Source organism: Myxocyprinus asiaticus, chromosome 27 (genome assembly GCF_019703515.2).
Source record: "Myxocyprinus asiaticus isolate MX2 ecotype Aquarium Trade chromosome 27, UBuf_Myxa_2, whole genome shotgun sequence".
Lineage (NCBI taxonomy): Eukaryota > Metazoa > Chordata > Actinopteri > Cypriniformes > Catostomidae > Myxocyprinus > Myxocyprinus asiaticus.
Genome location: NC_059370.1, coordinates 3,004,051 through 3,026,167, shown reverse-complemented (window position 1 = coordinate 3,026,167; position 22,117 = coordinate 3,004,051). Strand labels below are relative to the sequence as shown.

At 44.5% G+C, this 22,117-nt stretch overlaps 1 protein-coding gene across 6 annotated transcripts in view; it reads right to left on the bottom strand.

Moving 5' to 3' along the window:
- The window catches only part of LOC127418138 (misshapen-like kinase 1), a 144,623-nt gene that overhangs the window by 37,575 nt on the left and 84,931 nt on the right, over positions 1–22,117 (bottom strand). For all 6 annotated transcript variants that reach the window (XM_051658535.1, XM_051658541.1, XM_051658538.1 and 3 more), the window contains 3 exons: positions 6,515–6,649; positions 4,701–4,801; positions 3,518–3,667 (listed from right to left, as the gene is read on the bottom strand). In XM_051658535.1, the coding sequence (XP_051514495.1) occupies positions 3,518–3,667; positions 4,701–4,801; positions 6,515–6,649 (386 nt within the window). The remainder of the gene's footprint in view (positions 1–3,517; positions 3,668–4,700; positions 4,802–6,514; positions 6,650–22,117) is intronic.

The window sequence follows — 22,117 nt, the reverse complement described above, 5'->3', positions numbered from 1 at the left end:
TATGTCATAACTCGCCCACCGTCTCCTCCAACGGAGTTAGCAGCACCAAGTCGCTGCAAGCCACTCACATCCCGGGCAACCTCAACACTTCGGCGGACGCGCCGTAACAACAGGTTACCCTCAAGGGAGAGTGGAGACTCCACCTTCAGGTGGTCCAGCTGATTTGGAGTCGATTCAGTCAGGCACAGGTGCACCTGTTCGCCTCCCAAGAATCCTCCCACTGCCCGCTCTGGTACGCCCTCACCGAGGCCTTCCTCGGCATAGACGCGCTGGCACACAGCTGGTCCCCTGGCATTCGCAAATATGCGTTTTCCCCAGTGAGCCTGCTCGCACAGACCCTGTGCAAGGTCAGGGAGGACGAGGAGAAGGTCGTCCTGGTAAGCACCCTACTGGCCCGCCCAGACGTGGTGCTCGGACCTCACGCTCCTCGTGACAGCTCCCCCGGGCAAATTCCCCTGAGAAAGGCCCTTCTTTCTCAGGGAAGGGGCACCATCCGGCACCCGCGCCCAGACCTCTGGAATCTCCATGTCTGGCCCCTGGACGGGACGCGGAAGACCTAAGCTGTCTCCCACCTGCGTTGGTAGACACATTCACTCAGGCTAGGGCTCCCTCTACGAGGCGCCTGTATGCCTTTAAGTGGTGTCTGTTCGCTAAGTGGTGTTCTTCCCATCAGGAAGACCCCCAGAGGTGCGCAGTCAGATCAGTGCTTTCCTTCCTGCAAGAGAGGTTGGAAGGGAGGCTGTCCCCTTCCACCTTGAAGGTGTACGTTGCTGCCATAGCAGCACACCATGACGCAGTCGACGGTGAGTCCTTAGGGAAGCATGATCTGATCATCAGGTTCCTAAGAGGCGCCAGGAGGCTGAATCCCTCCAGGCCACGCCTTGTTCCCTCATCGGACCTCTGTAGTTTTTCAGGGTCTACAGAGAGCCCCCTTTGAGTTTTGCAGTCAGCCGGGCTTAAGGCACTCTCCTTGAAGACTGCCCTCCTGACTGCGCTCACTTCCATCAAGAGGGTAGGTGACCTGCAAGCGTTCTCTGTCAGCGAAACGTGCCTGGAGTTCGGTCCAGGCTATTCTCACGTGATCCTGAGACCCCCGACCGGGCTATGTGCCCAAGGTTCCCACCACTCCTTTTAGAGACCAGGTGGTGAACCTGCAAGCGCTGCCCCAGGAGGAGGCAGACCCAGCCCTGGCGTTGCTGTGTCCGGTGCGCGCTTTGCGCATCTATTTGGATCGCACGCAGAGCTTTAGACTCTCTGAGCAGCTCTTTGTCTGCTTCGGTGCACAGCGGAAAGGAAGCGCTGTCTCCAAGCAGAGGATCGCCCACTGGCTCATTGACGCCATAACTATGGCATGTCTTGCCCAAAACATGCCGCCCCCGGTAGGGCTACGAGCCCATTCTAATCGTGGTGTAGCGGCTTCTTGGGCCCTGGCCAGAGGTGCCTCTCTAACAGACATTGCAGAGCAGCGGGCTGGGCAACACCCAACACCTTTGCAAGGTTCTACAACCTCCGGGTGGAACCGGTTTCGTCCCAGGTAGTGGCACGCAACACAAGTGGATAAGCCTGGGATAGCCGGCCGGGTGTACCGCTTGCACATAGCGCCTTCCACCTCCTTTTGAGCTGAAGACGTGCGCTGTTAATTCCCAGTAGTGTTCACAAAGGTTGTTCCCTGGTTGACTTCCTCCGAGCCCTGTGGCAGTCGAGTTTTCGGAGAGACTCGCTGCCGGCCCAGTACACGCGCTAACTAAGAGCCCGGTTCTGGGGTAGGTGCTCCGCATGTGGCGGTTCCCTGTAAGGCTAACCCCATGCGATCTATATCTTCCGCTAGTTCGTTTCCCTACTGGCAAACTGCGTCTTCCTTGGGCAGAGCCCCTCAGTCTCCATGTTGTAGTAACTCCTCCCCCATTGGGTAGGATCTACCTTGAAGGCTCTCCACATGGTTGGAAAGACCATGTGATGTATTCTTCCACTTAAATATCCCCCCTCTCTTGGGGCGAGGTGTGGTCTCCGCGGTGTCCTCCCCTTGGGAGGGACACCCCCCGACTAGACCTGGCGGCCCAGTCGGATAATCCCCCTTCTTTTTTAGGGAGTGGAAAAAGAGAAGGGGAAAGAGGCCATGACTGGGTTAAGCCTGTCTCTATCTCTGGGTAGTCGACTTGTCCCCAAAAAGGGCCGTTCGACACTCATAACTGTGTTGGGGGAGGTTACGTGTCGACCTGGTGTGCTGGCTATGAGGCACACAGCAAGTCTGCCCACCACACACCGCCAGTTCACGTAACACAGTTCAGCCTTGTGGCGTTTTGTATAGGGACCCCTAGTGTCACTACATCGACACCAACGTCGAGTGAGTGACAGATAGGGAACGTCATGGTTACTGGTGTAACCTCCGTTCCCTGATGGAGGGAACGAGACGTTGGTCCCTCCTGCCACAACGCTGAACTACCCGCTGAAATGGCCGGACCTTATATCGGCTCCTCAGCGTAAAACCTGAATGAGTGGTTGCATACCAGCTCCTTTTATACCCGTATGTTCGGGGGAGTGGCATGCAAATACCACTCGCCAATTTTCATTGGCCTTTTATCAAAGACCAGAGGTGTCTCGGGCTCCCAAGAGTGACCCCTAGTGTCACTACATCGACACCAATGTCTCGTTCCCTCCATCAGGGAACGGAGGTTACACCAGTAACCATGACGATTTAATTGTTGTGGTGTGTGCTGGTTTGTTCTCTTGTTTTCTTGTTGTTTCTCTTTCCTTCAGTAGACTCTGCTTGTTAACATCAGGTGTCATCACTAATGATCAATCATCACTCAGAGAGTGTCTCTACTTTATTTAATTATCTGCTGTAGATTCAACACTGCTTCAGTGTTAGTTTTTAACACCAACGAGTGAGAACCATATAAACACCAGGAGTGTACATTTAACACTGGGGATTTTGCTGTGTACCACAACGAACATAAAGAACGTAAAGAAAGTTAATAATAAAAAAACTGTTGTCTTGTATTTATCTTTCATTGTGGCTCTCTTAAAAAGTTATTTATTTTTAGAACAATAAAATAGTTTTTGTACCTCTTTGAACATTTTCTAAAAGATAATTGCAAAGCAAAACAGAGATCTGATGATAAAATAATCGAGTAAGTGGCAAAATGACTGGCCTGTAGTTTTTTGTTAAAATTGGTATCGGCCAAAAAAAAGCTCATATCGGTACATCTTTAATTAAAATATAATATACCCAGATGTTTTAATTGTAAGGGTTTTTGAGTATCTTTCATTCAGTTGTTTTTTGTAATCTCATTATTATCTCAATGGTGATTCCCATTAGACTCATATTATCGCCAGTGCCGACCGGCGTTAGCTATAGGCAGAGAAGGCAATTGCCAAGGGCCTCTGCATTTGTGGGGGCTTCCAAAACCAAAAGTTGTTTTGCTTCTGTGTATTTCATGGACATAAAATCTGCAAAGAAAGACTTTGTTTACTCATGTCTGTAGTGGTGTAGGTCTATGTTTGCTGGATCACTCACATGACTGGGCAGGTACAGATCAAAGGGTGAACCTGAATCCACATCAATGGCATGAAAACCAGAGTGAGACCCATAGATGACTTTTAACCTCTGTCCATTCTCCACCGTCAGGTCAACAGAGAGGGGTTTCTGAGGCAGTGAGCTAAATGACTGACCAAAGATAAAGAAGAACAAAATTATTACTCTTAATCTATGAGAAATAAACAGAGAATATTTTTTCTTCTTTAGAGACAGTCAAAAAAATTAAAATAAATATAATAAATTACAGAAAAAGTGACAATATTCAATAACATTAAATAAACATTCTATGTTTCCATTTCTCTAAAAATGGGTAGGACAACTGTTTAAAGTGTTAAATGTAAACCTCAGAAGTGGAATAGGTCTCTGAGGGCAGCAGTGAAGTAGGACACGAACTAGAAAGTGACCCATTTACACACACAAACCCAATTACAATACCTATCATTACACCAGCCTACGTTTATAATGGAAAAATATCAAAATGTAAATGTAAACTGATGGTTTTTGGATAACTTCACAAAATAGTTACGACCATGACAGTTTTGATCATAACTATCCTTTAGCCTTGGTCCAAAATTATCTCACAAAGGTGAATCTCACAATGTTTGTCAAAAACAAGTCTAGGTCATATTTCACTGTAAATTTAAAAGAAAGAAATAAGTAATGATATTTTCCATAACTACACTGAAGCCTATTTTTAGGAACATTATTTTTTTGCATTATGATATTACCTTCATGCCAGTTAAGCCCATTTCTAAAAATTTTCATTACTGAAATAATGTTTAGCAACAATGACGCTTTTTGGAAAATCTGCTTAAATCATCTTAAATTACAGGCAGAACAACAAATACTACCATGATGTAAAAATACTTTAGAATTTAAATAATTGTAAAAAATATCATTTTTGTGTTGCATTATAATGAGCATTGGGGAGAAATGTGCTTAACTGTCATGGAAATAATGTCACAATGCAAAAGAATTAAATGGTCCTAAAAATTGGCTTCATTAGGCAAAATTTAAATTCTTATTTATTTATTCATTTTTGAATTTGAGGGTTATTTTGGGTTGAAATATGATCCAGAAATCTTGACAGGCTTTGTAAGATTTACATGTTGAAAGGTTATACAGGAATTCTATTACATCTCTACTAATGTCAGAGACTTACTTTGAAGGCCATAAACTTGTGATATGGTTTGGGAGCCCAGGCATAGATCTCCACAGCGTTCCTCAAAGCGATGACCAGGAACTTTATTTTTTCATAGCGAACTGTGATCATAGGTAAGACATTAGTGTTTATAAAATGATGGCAGATGCTATTTACACCCCAGTGCAAAAAGTGGCAGATATTATTTGCACCCCAACCCTGGTGCAAATAATGGTAGATACTAACTGCACCCATATTTAATTACTAACATACAGTATGTGCATCACTGCAGTGTGTTTATTGTTTTTATTTAGAGTCCCACAGACACACTACATTAACCCCTACCCCTAAACCTAACCTTAACCATACCTTAGAAAAAATAACGTTGGTTTTACTACAGTAACCACAGTTTCACCATGGTATGTCCTGTACATTTACAGTGACCACAAAATTAACCACTATATTACCACCATATTACTGTAGTAACATAATGGTTAATTGCATTAAAACTATGGTTTCTGCCAAAAAAATCATGGTTACTACAATATTAGTAACACAGTGATGTAATCTACACATAAGCGATGCTGTGCCACGGGAACGAGTGCGATCGACAGACCCCGCCTCCAGATCAAACCCTTCTCTGCACTCCTCAACATTCACCGTGATCAAATCACTGTGATGAAATCAACATTTACATAAATGTTTATGTTTTATTTTAAGTAGTATTAAAGGAAATATTAAGAGTGGAAACAGGAAATCGGATGGGAAAAAGAGTAGGACAAAAGGTAGATTTGAACCGGGGTCACTAGGACAATCCTACCCTTATTCACACCGTCTTTACACCCCACGCCACTGCAGTGACACCTTTTGTCTAGTTTGTCCTAGCTGCAAATAGTCACTCCGTAAAATTATATGATCAACAGGTAAATGTAACCTTACAGCATGACATGAAAGAAAACACTATCAATAACAAAAGAAACGTCACACAGTAACCATCAGTCCTACAGTCATTATGTAAGGGATAATGTACTGTCAGCTGGTTGTTATCGCAAAATAAACCCCGACAGGGTGATCAGGATCCCGACACGAAGCGGAGTACTCTTGTTTCATCCTGAAGGGGTTCATTTTGCAATAACAACCAGCTGATTGTACATTATCCCACTTCTTACACGGCTAATAAGCAAATAAATAAATAAATGGACATAAAATAATGATTTGCGTTAAAATTATTCAATTATATAGAAGAAATAAATTGCTGAACAGCTGAAATCCATCTCCGGTTTGCATCGGAGTTCTGTTGGTGTTTACTTTGTAAAAATGACCATCTGACTCCTCAATATTCAGCCTATTACAAGACTACTTGCCAAATAAACAAATAAATGGACATCAAACACTGATTTGAGCTGAAATTATTTTATTAGTTCTTGTAAAAATCGCAACAGTGATCCAAGAAAGCAGGAAAAGATGACTCGCAATACCCGGATGACCGGTCTGATACAGCTTAATCCCCAGATGTGCAGTTGTTACTCAGAGATATCAAACTGCACCATTGATGGCACCATTGACCAATCAGAATCGAGTATTCCACAGCACCATGTTATAAAGCACTGCAATGTGCAGTATTTCAGCACATAAAACCTGTGTCTTATTCACTGTCCATTTCAACGCTTATTCAATGCAGACAGCGTGTGCAAATAAATGACACTATTAGTGGGCACAATTTATTTTTGGTGAATTCTCCCTTAAGCTTTTGATTGCTATTTTCAGTCTGCACTAAAATAAGCCCTTTTACAAGACTGCTTAAGAGGTGTTTGTAGAGTCAATTGTAGACTCACCTACTTTGTAGTTGCCACATCCCTCCAGCTCACCCACTGATGTCCAGCCCTGTTTCTTCTCCACCTCTGGATCATTGCGCAATATCTTATTCCTCAGCCAGGACAGGTAGTACAGCCTCAGCTTGTTTTTCTTACCTATCCACAGGGAAAAATGAACACATGAGGTCCACAGCAGTTTCACACTTTGGTAAAACAAAAAATAAACTAAAAAAAAAAAAAAAACATTCAGAGGATTGTAAAATGGAAGGCTTTCTATGCTTTAACTTATGGTTTCATAAGACCCTGACCCTGGCGCTGACCATACCTCCAGTGATTTCAGTATACCTTTCATTTTAGTATTGAACTTTGATTTGCTCTTTCAGTATTCCGAAAACCAGTGTTGGGTAAGTTATTTAAAAAAGTAATCCACTACAAATTAAAAATGACTCTAAGTTGTAATTAGATTACTTTAATGATTACTTTATTGAAAATGTATTACATTACTAATTACAGGGTTTCTGCAGGTTCGAAGGAATGAAATGTAAGACTTTTTAAGACTTTTTAAGGCAAAATAAAAGAAAAATTTAAGACCACTTTCGCAATAATAATAATAAAAAAACCATTAAATAATTAATTAGCTGGTAAATACAAAACCACTGAGACTACTTGGATGTCTCTGGACATGTTTTTTATATTTTATTGTGCATTTATGTGTTTTCTTTTTTTTTGCAATTAACATTTTTATTGATTCCTATGCACATGACAGTGGAAAAAACTCAACACATATATAAAGAATTTTACATTTATATTATCTTGAAGAAACATTATATCATATTTCTTACGTTTAAGAAAAGTAATAACCTTCCTTCTTTTTATGGGGTGCCCCATCCCATTTGCATTCCATGTGGAGAGAGATAGTACACTCATATTAACATTTGACATTTTTATATAGTAGAAAAAATAAATTGTGTGTCAAAAACAAAATTATACAGACCACATTCCCCATTAGTGAAACAATCAAACCCCGAACATCCCCCTGAACAAAACAAACAGAAAAAAGAAAAACGTGCACATTAATTCGGTGCACGACAGCGCCAACCGGCGACAATCCCTCTAAACTCAAAAGGTCCATAAACGCCCACGAGAGCCCACGACAACTTTGCCATCGGATTGCTCAATTTTGCCTCACAAATTTGAGCAATCCGATGGATACAAAAATACTTTGTAAAATAAACCCAGTCAATATGAAGAATGAACACAAAGAATGTGTAGATTCATTCACAGAACTGTCTCAAAGGTGTGATCTTCCACAAAACAAATTCCAGCTGATATAAAACCGTTCAGTTTCCTCGGACAGACAAACAAATGATCAGTGAGTCAGCTGTTATAAGTTCAGCGGATGACGTAATCATTCCAATGTCCCGTAAAAAAACTCAACAAAACAAACTACAGCCAGCAGGAGTAAGCACGAAGAATGAACAGATTAATCCACAGCTGTTCCAAAGGAATGTTATTCAATACAACAAGCTCCAGTCGCTAGGCAGAACCAACACAAAAAGAAACAAAACTGGCATCCCGGTTCCCCGGATGGTCGAGTCAATTCACTCGGAGGCCGTATAAACATATATACCATGATTTACACAATCTGTCAGCTTTATAAAAGACATCCTTTATGTGAGCATTTAGATATTTTGCGGTCATCCATAGTGTCCACTCTCAAACTGGCAGGGAACTTCAATGCAAAAGTTTCTTTAAGGAAAAGTGTTATTCACAAAACAAGCTCCAGCCGCTCGGTGGAGCCAACGCAAAAACCCAAAATGTCGCCCAGCTTCCTCAAGAGTAAGTACAGCAAGTTGACCCACTCACATGAGAAACATCCAACAGTTTACTCAGTCATTGGTTCTATAAAGACATTGCCAGATTTGGACATGTAAATACTTTGTGACCGACCTTCGTTTCTATTCTCAGTTTGGCCGGGAACATCAGAGCAAACGAGATCTTTTTCTGATGTAAGAGTTTCTTACATTCCTTGAACCGATCGCGTTTCTCTCTTGTCGAACTCGCAAAGTCCGGGAACAAGAAAATATTATGGTTCTTCCAAGAAAACTTCCCTTTGCTCCTCGCCTGGCGCAACACAAGATCTTTATTGGATGATCTCAGAAATCTGGCCAGAATCGGTCGGGGCCTGTCTCCCTCAGCAGATCTGTAAGCTGGGACTCTGTGAGCTCGCTCGATTTTCAGATTGTGGCCTGTTATGTCGAGCAGACTCGGGAAAAATTCATCTAGGAATTTCACCATATCTCTGCCCTCCTCATGCCAACAATTCGAAGGTTATTCGGGCGGATATAGGTCGCGGGCGGATTAGCGGTTAATTCCCTCTCTGAAGATTCCAGAAAATCGATTCGTCTCTCAACATCAGTCACTCTTGTGACTAACTCAGAGAATTTCATTTCTATCGCCGTAATCGATCGACGTATTACAGCGAGATCCTCCAAGTCAGCAAGAACCTTCGTCAACATCACCGACATGTTGGACAACTGACGCTGGATCTCCTCTCCCACCGCGCCATCCAAATCGAGTCCCCGGTCTGTAGGCCTGTCGGGGCTTTCATCCTGAACACGTAAGTGTCTTTTAATGTCTCCAGAGCCTGAGGATTTTGACTTCTTTGTCATGTTTTGCATCAAAGAGCAATTGTGTAACTGGGTGTATCAAATTCACCAGATTATAACATGAAAATAATTGAAAAAATAGCAAAGTGCGCAGAGCTCGTCGCTCACACGTCTGCTCCTTGCATGGCGTCATGTGACCCCCCATGTGTTTTCTTTTTTTAAATAAGTTAATACAACATTAAAACTCTAAATTAATTCATTAAGAATGCATGTAGCCTAAAGTATGTAGCCTATATTGTGACCCTTCTCTTTAGTAACTTGCTTTCCAGCATGATGTGACGCAATGGACCAATGCTTTGGCAATGTCACCGCTTATGTCATACATGGAAGTGGTGGCAAAAACCATGCGTAAAAAATAAACTTTTATCGGATTACATTGTTGAAAAATGATTCCGAGGGCTCTCGTTGACTGCTGTGGCTTCAAGCCATCAACAGATCTGACTGGACTGAGATCATTTCAACTCACAACTTTGCAGCAAAAATTTATAGCGAACATGATTACATGTTTGTTATTAACTCATTTTATTTTAGTAATTGTATCGCTAAGAATATGTTTGCATTTATGATGGTTATGTGTCATACTTTCATTTAATCATCTAATCTATCATATCTAACACAGGGTCAGTGGGCTTTCTGCCACCACACTGCACATGCACTGACATTTTTGTAAACAAGAGGATTGGTCTATAGATCTTATTCACAGTAGCGCCATGTTTGATTTTGAATGGGAATGGAAATGAAGCTGTGAGGGATAGACTTACCATCTCTTCAATGGCAAGCACGGTATAAATCTGTAAAAAGCTCCAATATCCCATTTGACTTTCCACAACTCATGTTGTCTGGAGTTTTTTGTCTACTGAGTGCCCTTGCAAAGAGATTTTTCCAATGTTTTGTCTGCAGAATGATCCAAAACACTTTAAACTGCAGTACAGCCCATTGAAGAGGCTGTACATCTATCCCTCACAGCCTCGTTGTCATTCTCATTCAAAATTAAAGATGCCGCTGCTGTCAATAAGGTCTAGCTTGTGCTGAATAACATTTATATATTTTTTTCTTGGCAGATAACTTTAACAAATACTTTAACAGGTAGTTAAAAGGCAGTTCATTTAAAAATGAAATTTCTGTCATCACTGAATCTGTTCTGCCATGGAACAAAAAACATGTTAAACAAAACGTTTAGTCTCAGTCACCATTCACTGTCACTGCATCTTGTTTTTCATTCAATGTAAGTGAATGGTGACTGAAACTCCCTAATATCTTTTGATATCCACACAGCAAAATCACCAGTGTTAAATTAACACTACTTGGTGTCTCCACGAGTCCACTCTACAGGAGTTAAACACTAACTCTGAGCAGTGTTGAATGTATTCTGTGTTGTGAATTAGCCAAACAGTTAATGAATTCAAGTAGATACACTCTCTGAGTGATGACTGATCATTAGTAATGACACCAAATGTTAACAATGTCGGGCTTTACCGGTTGTTTAGATCAGTGTTACTATCAGAAATAATTAATAATTATTTCTGTAGTTATTAATTAGTATTTAAATTAATTAATTGGATCTAACTCATTAAAACCTCATATGGGGCTCCAGTAAATGTAGCGTGCTACGTTTAGGAGCAAGTTTGGTTATTAGCAATAATTAATAATTATCAAAGATAATTATTATTTATTAAAATCAATAGAACATTGATGAGAATCAATGTTAGCTTTTTTAATCCTTTAAATCAACAATTATCAAAGATAATTATTAATTATTAAAATCAATAGAACATTGATGAGAATCAATGTTAGCTTTTTTTAATCCTTTAAATCAACAATTATCAAAGATAATTACTAATTATTAAAATCAATAGAACATTGATGAGAATCAATGTTAGCTTTTTTTAATCCTTTAAAATCAACAATTATCAAAGACAATCGTTAATTGTTAACATCGATGAAACATTAATTAAAATTAACACTAGCTTATTGATCATTCAAATTCAATCAAAGATAATTATCAATTATCAAAAATCAATAGAATATTAATAAGGATTAACATTGACGGGGCACCACCCTGAAATCAGGGACTAATAACCGAATATTAAAACAGTCTCAATATTAGATTGTTTTCTTAGGAAAATCGACATCCGAAGAATATCGATTTTCGGGGGAAAAAAAAACAATGAATGAAGGTTTGAATCTGAGCACTGACATCCCGTCAGCATGACAAAGGCGTATGCAAAACAAACCAAAACACTTCTCTTTGTAATATAAACGAAGTTTATTTATGCAGTAATATCAATTAATAATTAATACAATGCAGTCAATAAACTTCCGACTTACAACTACAAACTAAACAGTGATATGATTAGATATGGAAATAAAAATAATTCTATAACACATAAGGTGTGTGTGTGTGTGATTAGTAAGAGAGAGAGAGAGAGAGAGAGATGAGACGATTAAGTGACAGCCCTAAAGCTGATTTTGCGATAGCGGGAGAGAAAGCAGCTGTGTTCATCACTCAGAGACGGGGTTTTACGAGCGGGGCTCATAAAAGTCCTGCGTTATTTGACTCTTTAATGGATGAACTCAGTTTCTGTTTCACCCGCGATGGCGAAATTGCACAATCCAATTTGGTTGGACCACAATACAGCAAAACAAATTTGTGATAATTAATACCCTGAGTATTAATAATGAGCGGACATGGCGGTCCGTAAACTGTACAAGCAAAAACCTTGAAACACAAGAATAACACGCTATAATATTCTATCTCTGCCCAGACGTAAACCTCTTACTTGAATCGCATGAGGACACAGGTAGAATGTGTTTTCCTCCGTCCTTTAACTCTGACCCGGTTCCTTGAGGCTCGGGTGATGATGGGAGGCCGTTTCCTCGCTCTGTTGGCGGGCAGTATGGCTGTTGATTGTCGGCGGGCGGTACGGCTGTTGATTCTCGGCGGGCTGGCGGAGAACTCAGAAATGTCGACTTGATTGAAGATGGAAGAGAAATCTTTAATCTCTTCACTTCTGTAGGCAAACGGATGAAGATGCGGATTGCTCAGCGGTCTCCTTCGGATCCGTTAGAGTGTTCGGTTGAACACAGAGTAATCTCAACTCGTCCAGCGAGATGGAGACTGTATGGCTACAGTTTCAATTCGGATACTTCCTTGTGCCACGAGGTTGCACCGGAGAGCAGCAAAAAGCTATGTCCACATTCGGTGAACTAAGTCGCTGGAAGCGAATTCTGGACGCATTTCAGAATTATTTCAACTCCTGATGATGTCATTGTGGCAGCGGGGGCGTGGTCAAGCATCTCTCCGGAGAGAGAAAAAGCGGTAAGGGCGCTTACACCTGAGCTAAATTATGTCTAACACCTGTCTCTAATTTCAGTGAGCACGGGGAGAGCGGCATAAATAGAGACACACCGCAAATAGGAGGGAGAGAGAGACTGGGCACGACAGACCCGAGCAAAAAGCAAAGAGTTTTTATTACAAATGATGAGAGTTTATTTTGTGAAGCGGTGTGTGATTGTTGATTAACTTTGTGCATAACGCAAAGACTGGGAGACTGTAATTTGTGCTGCAGAGAGAGAGAAAATAAACCCTTACCTGAACCAGGAAAGCTGCTTCTCGCCTCCTCTGTACACTGGTGCCGAAACCCGGGAGGAGGAGGGATTTCCGTCACAGGGGCCTCGACACTGCCGTCCACCCAGGGGAGCGCCGCTGCCGTCCGACGGGGGACGGAGTAGCCCGACTACCCGGACGCGGGGAACGGCCGCCGTCCGCGAGGCGAGTGGGGACGGGACTCCCCGACCGCCTGGAGCGAGGGAGCCACTGCCGGGGGCGGAGGAGTGCCCTGCCGTCCCCCGGGAACGCGGAGGGGTCGAGAGAAGACCGCCGTCCGCGGGGGGGAGGAGGGAAGCGACTCCCCGACCGCCTGGAGTGGTAGGGCCGCTGCCAGGGGCGGAGGAGAGTCCCCGCGGGACGCCGGGAACGCGGAGGGGCGTTCTGTCCGCTGGGGGTCGGAGGTCTGACTCCGGTCCGCCCGAGGGAGGAGCGGCTGCAGTCCGCCTGAGAGGGTGGAGTAGTGATCGAGGACCACGCGACGGCGCATCAGAGAACCGGTGAGTTTCTTTTTCTCTCTCTCCTCTCTCTCTCTCTGCCGCTCGGTGTTGGCCTTTCCCTCGCCATTTTGTGTTGTTGTTTTTTCCCCTCCTGTCTCCTCCCAGGTAGAGGAAGGCGGGGAGGACCCGCCCCACCCGGAGAGGAAGGGTGGGGGGGATGTACGTCATGCCGGGGGCTCCCCGGCCTGAGGCAACGCCGGGAGGAGTGTAGAGCTGAGGAGGGCGGGGCCGGGCTGGAATGAGACACACCCGGTCCCCAATCAGCCTGATGGGGCGCGCGAGGGATAAAGGCGGCCGGGGACGACAGTTCGAGAGAGAGAGAATTACTGACAGCTGTGCTGTGTTTTTGGTTGTGTGTTTTTGTGTGTGTTTTTGGTTAATAAATTATTATTTAAGTTGTCAAGCCGTTTCTCGACTCCTCCGTCCCTCTAAACCCCCTTACACTGGTACCGAAACCCGGGAACTGAAGTTTTGGGTCGAAGATGGATGGAGGTCGTCCCGTAGAGTCCTCCCAGTTGGCGGAGATCCTCCAAGCCCTCGCCAGCCTACATCGGAACCACCAACAAACGCTGCTTGAGCTCCGGCAAGATCAAGACCGCCGGTTTGTAGAGCTCATGCATGCTCAAGCCGAGGACCGGCAGGCGATCCGGAGCCTCCTCAGCCAGGGGGCATCCTCAGCCGCGACCCCGGACACACCCACGCCGTTACCCCCGCCAGCATTACAGAAAATGGGGGCGGCGGACGACCCCGAGGCTTTCCTGGATTTGTTTGAGCAGACCGCCGAGATCTGGGGCTGGCCGCTCGGCCAATGGGCAGCCCGACTGATCCCACTACTGTCCGGGGAAGCCCAGCTCGCGGCTCAACAACTGCCAGCGTCGAGCCTCCTGGCCTACGGAGATCTAAAAAAGCCATCTTGCAACGGGTTGGTCGCACTCCGGAGGAAAGTCGTCAACTCTTCCGGAGCTTGAAGTTGGAAAGCTCTGACCGCCCATTTGCCTTTGCCCAGCGGCTCCGTGACGCCTGCCGAAGATGGCTGTTAGTGGGGGATCGCGACGTCCAGGGAATTATCGACCAGGTGGTACTGGAACAGTTCATAGTTCGACTGCCAAAAGGAACGGCGGAGTGGGTCCAGTGCCACCGCCCGGCGTCGTTGGAGGAAGCTATCCGACTTGCGGAGGACCACATGGCGGCGATCCCGAGGACAGAAGATCCCTCCTACCTTCTCTCTCCTCCCTCTGTTTCTTCCCCCTCCCCTCTCTCTCTCTCGTCTGCTCTCTCTCCAGGTCCCGTTCCTGCCCCACGCAGACGAGGAGGAACCCAGCCCCTGAGACCAGTTCCCCGGGTGTGGGAGGCGACACCTTCCCCTACTCCAGTGACCCGCCGCTCTCCCCCTCAGGGGGGGGGCACCCGCCGACGCAAGTGCGGGCGTGGCGCCTGGGCCGGCCTGCTGGAGGTGCGGAGACCCGAGCCACTTCCGAGATCAGTGCCCTCTGATGGACCTGGGGATGGTGGTGAGGGTCTCTGACCTCCCACAGGCATGGTGGTGAGGGTCTCTGACCTCCCACAGGCTGCCCCCGACCGGGCCGGAGCATACCGGATACCGGTAAGTGTCAAGGGGGGTACTCACCAAGCATTGGTGGATACCGGGTGTAATCAAACCACTATCCACCAACACCTGGTTCAACCCGAGGCATTGGTCACATCCAAAACGGTGAAGGTGAAGTGTGTACACGGGGATATTCACAAGTATCCAGTGGTGACCCTGACAATTAAATTTCGGGGGAAAAAGCATAGAGTGGAGGCTGCGGTTAGTTCCCGCCTCACCCATCTGCTGATTTTGGGGACTGATTGGCCTGATTTTAAAGCTTTATTAAAGGGAATTTGTGCGGATGGGTCCTGTGTGAGAATAGGGAGATGTGTGATGTGCGATGCTCTGGCAGGGGAGGCGGAGCCGGGGCCGTCCTCGACAGCTCCACGTCATGATGACGAGAGAGGGGGAGAGGCTGCGGCCCCTCCCCTTCTCAGGGAATTCCCTGAGGGGGATTTCCCTTTGGAGCAGTCGCGAGACGAAACCCTCAAACACGCCTCTGACCAAGTGAGAGTTATCGATGGTCAACGACTCCAGCCTGACATCGCACTTTCATATCCCTATTTTGCAATTATAAATGAGCAGTTGTATCGAGTGACACAGGACACTCGAACCAAAGAGGATACAACCCAACTTTTGATTCCAAGGAGCCGTCAGGAAATGGTATTCCAGACGGCTCATTATAATCCTATGGCAGGTCACCTAGGAGAAAGGAAAACACTGAACCGTCTAATAGCCCGTTTCTATTGGCCGGGCATTGGCGGCGATGTCCGCAGGTGGTGTGCGGCATGCAGCGAATGCCAGCTGGTTAACCCACCGGCCACCCCAAAAGCGCCATTGCGCCCTCTCCCTTTGATCGAGGTCCCCTTTGAGAGAATTGGAATGGACCTCGTCGGGCCATTAGAACGGTCAGCACGCGGACATCGCTTTGTATTGGTCCTAGTGGACTATGCAACGTGATATCCGGAAGCAGTGCCTCTTCGCAACATCTCAGCACGCAGTGTTGCGGAGGCACTCTTCAAAATAATCTCCCGGGTGGGGATTCCGAAAGAAATCCTCACTGATCAAGGCACAACGTTTATGTCACGGACACTACGCGAACTGTACGAGTTATTAAATATTAAATCGATTCGCACCAGTGTATACCATCCTCAAACGGATGGCCTGGTGGAACGATTTAATAAACCCTCAAAAACATGATTCGTAAGTTCGTGCACGACGATGCTAGAAATTGGGATAAATGGCTCGACCCCCTGTTATTTGCAGTACGAGAGGTCCCGCAAGCCTCCACTGGCTTCTCCCCATTCAAGCTGCTGTATGGGCGACGCCCACGCGGCGTGCTTGATGTATTGCGAGAAGCCTGGGAGGAAGGACCTTCGAACAGTAAAAATGAAATTCAGTACGTTCTTGATCTTAGAGCAAAACTCCACACCTTGGGGCAACTAACACAGGAGAATTTGCTCCAAGCTCAAGAACGACAGCGCCGACTGTATGACAGGGGAACTCAGCTAAGGGAATTTGCACCGGGAGATAAAGTGCTTGTATTGCTTCCCACATCGAGCTCTAAATTACTCGCCAAGTGGCAAGGACCCTTTGAGGTCACACGACGAGTGGGAGATCTCGATTATGAGGTTAAACGATCCGATAGAGGGGACGCACGTCAAATATACCACCTCAATCTCCTAAAATTGTGGAGGGAGGCGGTCCCCGTGATGTTGGCTACGGTGGTTCCCGAGAAGGCGGAGCTCGGACCGGAGGTGAGCTCAAAACATAAACAGTTCACCCCGGTCACTTGCGGAGACCACCTCTCACCGAGCCAACTCGTGGAGGTTGCCAGGTTGCAACAGGAGTTTGCAGATGTGTTTTCCCCTCTACCGGGACGTACAAACCTCATCCATCACCACATCGAGACCGAGCTGGGGGTGGTGGTACGTAGCCGCCCCTATCGACTACCCGAACACAAAAAGAAAATTGTTCGGGAGGAATTGGATGCGATGCTTGATATGGGGGTAATAGAAGAATCCCACAGTGATTGGTCCAGCCCAGTTGTTCTAGTGCCTAAGAGCGACGGGTCTGTGCGATTCTGTGTGGATTATAGAAAAGTCAACGCGGTGTCTAAATTTGATGCATATCCAATGCCTCGCGTTGATGAGTTGCTCGATCGGTTGGGCACTGCTCGTTTTTATTCGACATTGGATTTGACGAAGGGTTATTGGCAGATCCCCTTGACACCAATTTCCCGTGAGAAAACCGCCTTCTCCACACCGTTTGGATTACACCAATTTGTGACACTTCCGTTCGGTTTGTTTGGGGCCCCGGCTACGTTTCAGCGTCTCATGGACCGAATCCTCAGGCCGCATTCAGCTTACGCCGCTGCCTATTTAGATGACATCATCATTTATAGCAATGATTGGCAGCGGCATATGCAACACCTGAGGGCGGTTCTGAGATCGCTGCGCCGAGCGGGGCTCACAGCGAACCCGAAGAAGTGTGCGATTGGGCGGGTGGAGGTACGGTATCTGGGGTTCCACTTGGGCCACGGGCAGGTGCGTCCCCAAATTGACAAGACAGCGGCGATTGCGACCTGCCCGAGACCCAAGACCAAAAAGGGGGTGAGGCAGTTCCTGGGGCTGGCTGGCTACTATAGGAGGTTTGTGCCTAACTATTCGGACGTCACCAGCCCGCTGACTGATCTCACTAAAAAGGGAGCTCCAGATCCGGTCCAGTGGATGGAGCAGTGTCAACAGGCGTTCACGCAAGTTAAAGCCGCACTTTGCGGGGGGCCGCTGTTACATTCACCTGACTTCTCTCTCCCTTTTGTTTTACAGACAGATGCTTCAGACAGGGGGCTGGGGGCCGTGCTCTCGCAGGTGGTGGGGGGGGAGGAGCGCCCGGTGCTGTACATTAGCCGTAAGCTCTCGTTAAGGGAAACTAAGTACAGCACCGTGGAGAAGGAGTGTCTCGCCATCAAGTGGGCGTTCCTCACTCTCCGGTACTACCTGTTGGGGCGGGCCTTCACCCTCTGCTCGGATCACGCCCCACTCCAGTGGCTCCACCGCATGAAAGATACTAACGCCCGGATCACCCGTTGGTATCTGGCTCTTCAGCCGTTTAAGTTCAAGGTGGTCCACAGACCGGGGGCGCAGATTGCTGTCGCCGACTTCCTTTCCAGGAATGGGGGGGGAGTGGTAGGCAGGCCGGATGTCGCCCCGGCCTGAGTCGGGCGGTGGGGATATGTGGCAGCGGGGGCATGGTCAAGCATCTCTCCGGAGAGAGAAAAAGCGGTAAGGGCGCTTACACCTGAGCTAAATTATGTCTAACACCTGTCTCTAATTTCAGTGAGCACGGGGAGAGCGGCATAAATAGAGACACACCGCAAATAGGAGGGAGAGAGAGACTGGGCACGACAGACCCGAGCAAGAAGCAAAGAGTTTTTATTACAAATGATGGGAGTTTATTTTGTGAAGCGGTGTGTGATTGTTGATTAACTTTGTGCATAACGCAAAGACTGGGAGACTGTAATTTGTGCTGCAGAGAGAGAGAAAATAAACCCTTACCTGAATCAGGAAAGCTGCTTCTCGCCTCCTCTTTACAGTCATGTTTGAGGGACGTTCTGTGGTGTGCCTCATCCAATAGGAGTTGAGAGCTCTATCCTTTAGTGAGCAAGGCTTCATGGATCTGTAGTCTGTTTTGGACTCCCTTTGTTTGATTTTGGCGCGATTTTATCAGTAAGATTTACGACTTAGAAGGTGGGGGCTTGAGTTATGTTTTTACGACTGTGTTAGGCCTGCCTTTGTCTTCTATCTGAATACATGAGGCCCAACAACAAGCAGAGTCTACTGAAGGAAAGAGAAACAACAAGAACAAGAAAACAAGAGAACAAACCAGCAGACACCACAACAATTAATCTGTCTTACAGCCACACAACTTTAGATGTACATCAACTGCAAATAAAATATGTTATTAGACAACAATCTCTTAAAAATAACTTTTGTACACATTTGAAAAACAAAATAACCTGCGATTCTTAAACATCCTCACACAACATATTAAGATGTTGTCCAACAATCTGTTTTTGCAGTTGATGTACATCTCAGTTAGACAGATTTAACTGTTGTAGTGTTTGCCGGTTTGTTCTCGTTTTCCTGTTCTTGTTGTTCCTCTTTAACAGCAGGTGTCATCACTAATGATCAATCATCACTCAGAGAGTGTATCTACTTGATCTCATGAACTGTTTGGCTAATTCAACATTAACACAACACAGAGTAGTTTCAACACTGTTCAGTGTTAGTTTTTAACACTCTTGTAGAGTGTCTCGTGGAGACACCAAGGAGTGTTAATTTAACACTCGGGATTTTGCTGTGCACTGAAATAAGAAAGTCATACAGGTTTGAAACAGCATGAAGGTAAGTGATGACAATTTAAATTTTTGTGTGAAATATCTCAAGTAAAAGTCAAAACTCGTCAGTTACCTTAAAAATGGCCATTTAAAGTTGACAATATGTATTGAAAATGTAAACAGATTAAATTATGAAAGAGAACTGTGCTGCATAATTAGTTATGATGTATACTGAAAACAGATTGTATACTAAATATTAAATATAGATAATATATTTTCATATTATGTATATTATTAATATTATCATTTTATATAATTATATTATTATTGTTTTGTATATTATTACGACATTTTTTAAATTGACTGATTCAGATGGCAGAGAAAATACCTGTTTATGTCAGATGGAGCTCAAGAGAGATGGAGATGAGAGATATAACGTGTAACTCTGCAGCTGAGTAGTTCTGTTAGCTTTACAATTCCTGTCGAAGGTGATGTGAAATAAGGAAGCGCCGAGATTTGAAAGGCATCAAAAGACCGCTCCAACCTCACGTGCTTGCAAATTGTAACGTAGACAGCTTTGTCCATTATAAGCAGGAGCGACAGTGTTAGCGCATCGCTCACTTTCAGAGAGGCAAAATAATGGCATTTGCATTTCTGATTAACGGGTTTATAAGGTTTATACATGTGTAACATCGTAAATTCAATAAAAATGCATTTCCCTGTGCGCACTCACAATAAAATCAAGCGTCAGCTGCTAAATGACGGATGCACGAGAGAGAGATGATTTTGACTCATGCAGATTCTGCTGTTTTAAGCCTCTCCTCTATTCATGCCCCACAATTTAAGACCTCAGCAAATGAAATTTAAGACTTCCTGTAAACTATTTAAGATATTTAACACTTTTTATGGCCTTCAATTTTAAAAAGTAAATGTAAGACTTTTTAAGGGCCCGCGGAAACCCTGTAATTACAATACTTATAAGTTACTTTCTAAAATACTTTCTGCTTTATGAAATAAAAATAATGGACTATTTTTTCGTAACCGAGCTAGGCGCAGTGCTATATCAGTGAGAGTTTAGCAGACATGGACCACTTCTATTAAAATAAATGGGAGAAATTGGAACGCCTAATGGCCAACGGATGTAGAAAAGAAAGTCCCAACTTAAACAGATACAGACATCGCCTGTCAGTCAACTCGAGATCGTGCATGCGCATTAGTTGAACCAGCCAGTAAAATAGCATTTTTTAGCGAGATCTGAGTTCAAGAAGCACAATTTATGATACCAGTGTTGTCAGATTTTACTGCTTATTTTAAATGTATTCTTTGATTGTAATCTTGACCAGCCATTTTGGAGATTTATGGTCTTTCCCCATTCAAGTAGATAAGAGCTGCACTTATAGCCACTTGTTTACATAGAAAATAGCTGCCTGGGAGCATTCCAAAGATGGACGCTGAGTAAAATGACTAGCCTTCCATGCAACTTTGGCTATGTACAACAACCGTAAGAATGCTAATTCTAAGTGCAATGTTTGTGTCACCACAAGTGGGCGTGGGTGAGTATTCGCGCTATTTTGTTGGCGTAACTGTGTGTGTACTGTGTGTACATGAAGTGCCGCAAATTGCAATTTGCTATTTTCCTGAGAAATAGGAAGCATTTCAGAGGCAAGTCTATTCTCGGGGCAAAGTCTAAACGTTTGGAGAGCTATCGATCCCTTTTAATACTAGTCATGATTTGTGTGTCAGCAGATCAATATGATTAATTATACTTACATTTTTTCTTACAATTTAATGCAACCTACATCTAATTAGTCCTGATGAACATCACATTTTCCATGCATATATTGGAATGCGTCACTGTCATACAAATATACCTGACATTCAACAAGGATGTGGTTAATGTGCAAAAGAACATAAGACCCAAATGTTCTATTCTTCTAATGATAATAGATGGTGCAATAACCGGAGAAGAACCGCAAAATTAAACTGCATTTGACCAAACCCATTCATGCATTCAACCCATTCCAAACCCGGTGACACAAGTGATGGTATAAAACACACTACATTCAATTAATACTGTATATTTATTTTTGTTTTTAAACTTATGTTATTGTGACGAGGAAGAGCGTGTGGCCGGGCCCTGAGGGTGCACAGCCAGCGCTGAGTCTCGTAATCAGCGGGAGAGAGAGATAAAGGGGAGCCGGAGACACCAGTTCGAGAGAGAGAAACACACGCGGCCACTGTGTGTGTGTTTATGTTTTTTTTATGTTGTTTTAAGTTCAGTTACATCATTAAAGTTATGTTGACTGTTCTGCCAGTTCCCGCCTCCTCCACAGCAAAATCCCCAGTGTTAAATGTACACTCCTGGTGTTTATATGGTTCTCACTCACTGGTGTTAAAAACTAACACTGAAGCAGTGTTGAATCTACAGCAGATAATTAAATAAAGTAGATACACTCTCTGAGTGATGATTGATCATTAGTGATGACACCTGATGTTAACAAGCAGAATCTACTGAAGGAAAGAGAAACAACAAGAACAAGAAAACAAGAGAACAAACCAGCACACACCACAACAATTAAATCTGTCTTACAGCCACACATTAGATGTACATCAACTGCAAATAAAATATGCTCTTGGACAACAAATTAAATGTCTCAACATCTCACGTTCTATTATTATAAGTAACTTTGGGATTTTTTTCAAGTGTGCAAAAGATTAGGAGTTAATAAAGCTTTAGCTTCATTTAGTGTTGCTGATTTTGTGTTATTATTTATTGTATTTTTTATTTGAAGTCACCATTACGGTGATTAGTGTTATCTTTGGTTAGGCACTTGACCCTTCTTCCGGCTTATCAAGTTCTTTTTTAAACAGTGTAATAAGATTTCATCAAAACAAGTATAATTGTACTGTGATGAGAGAGA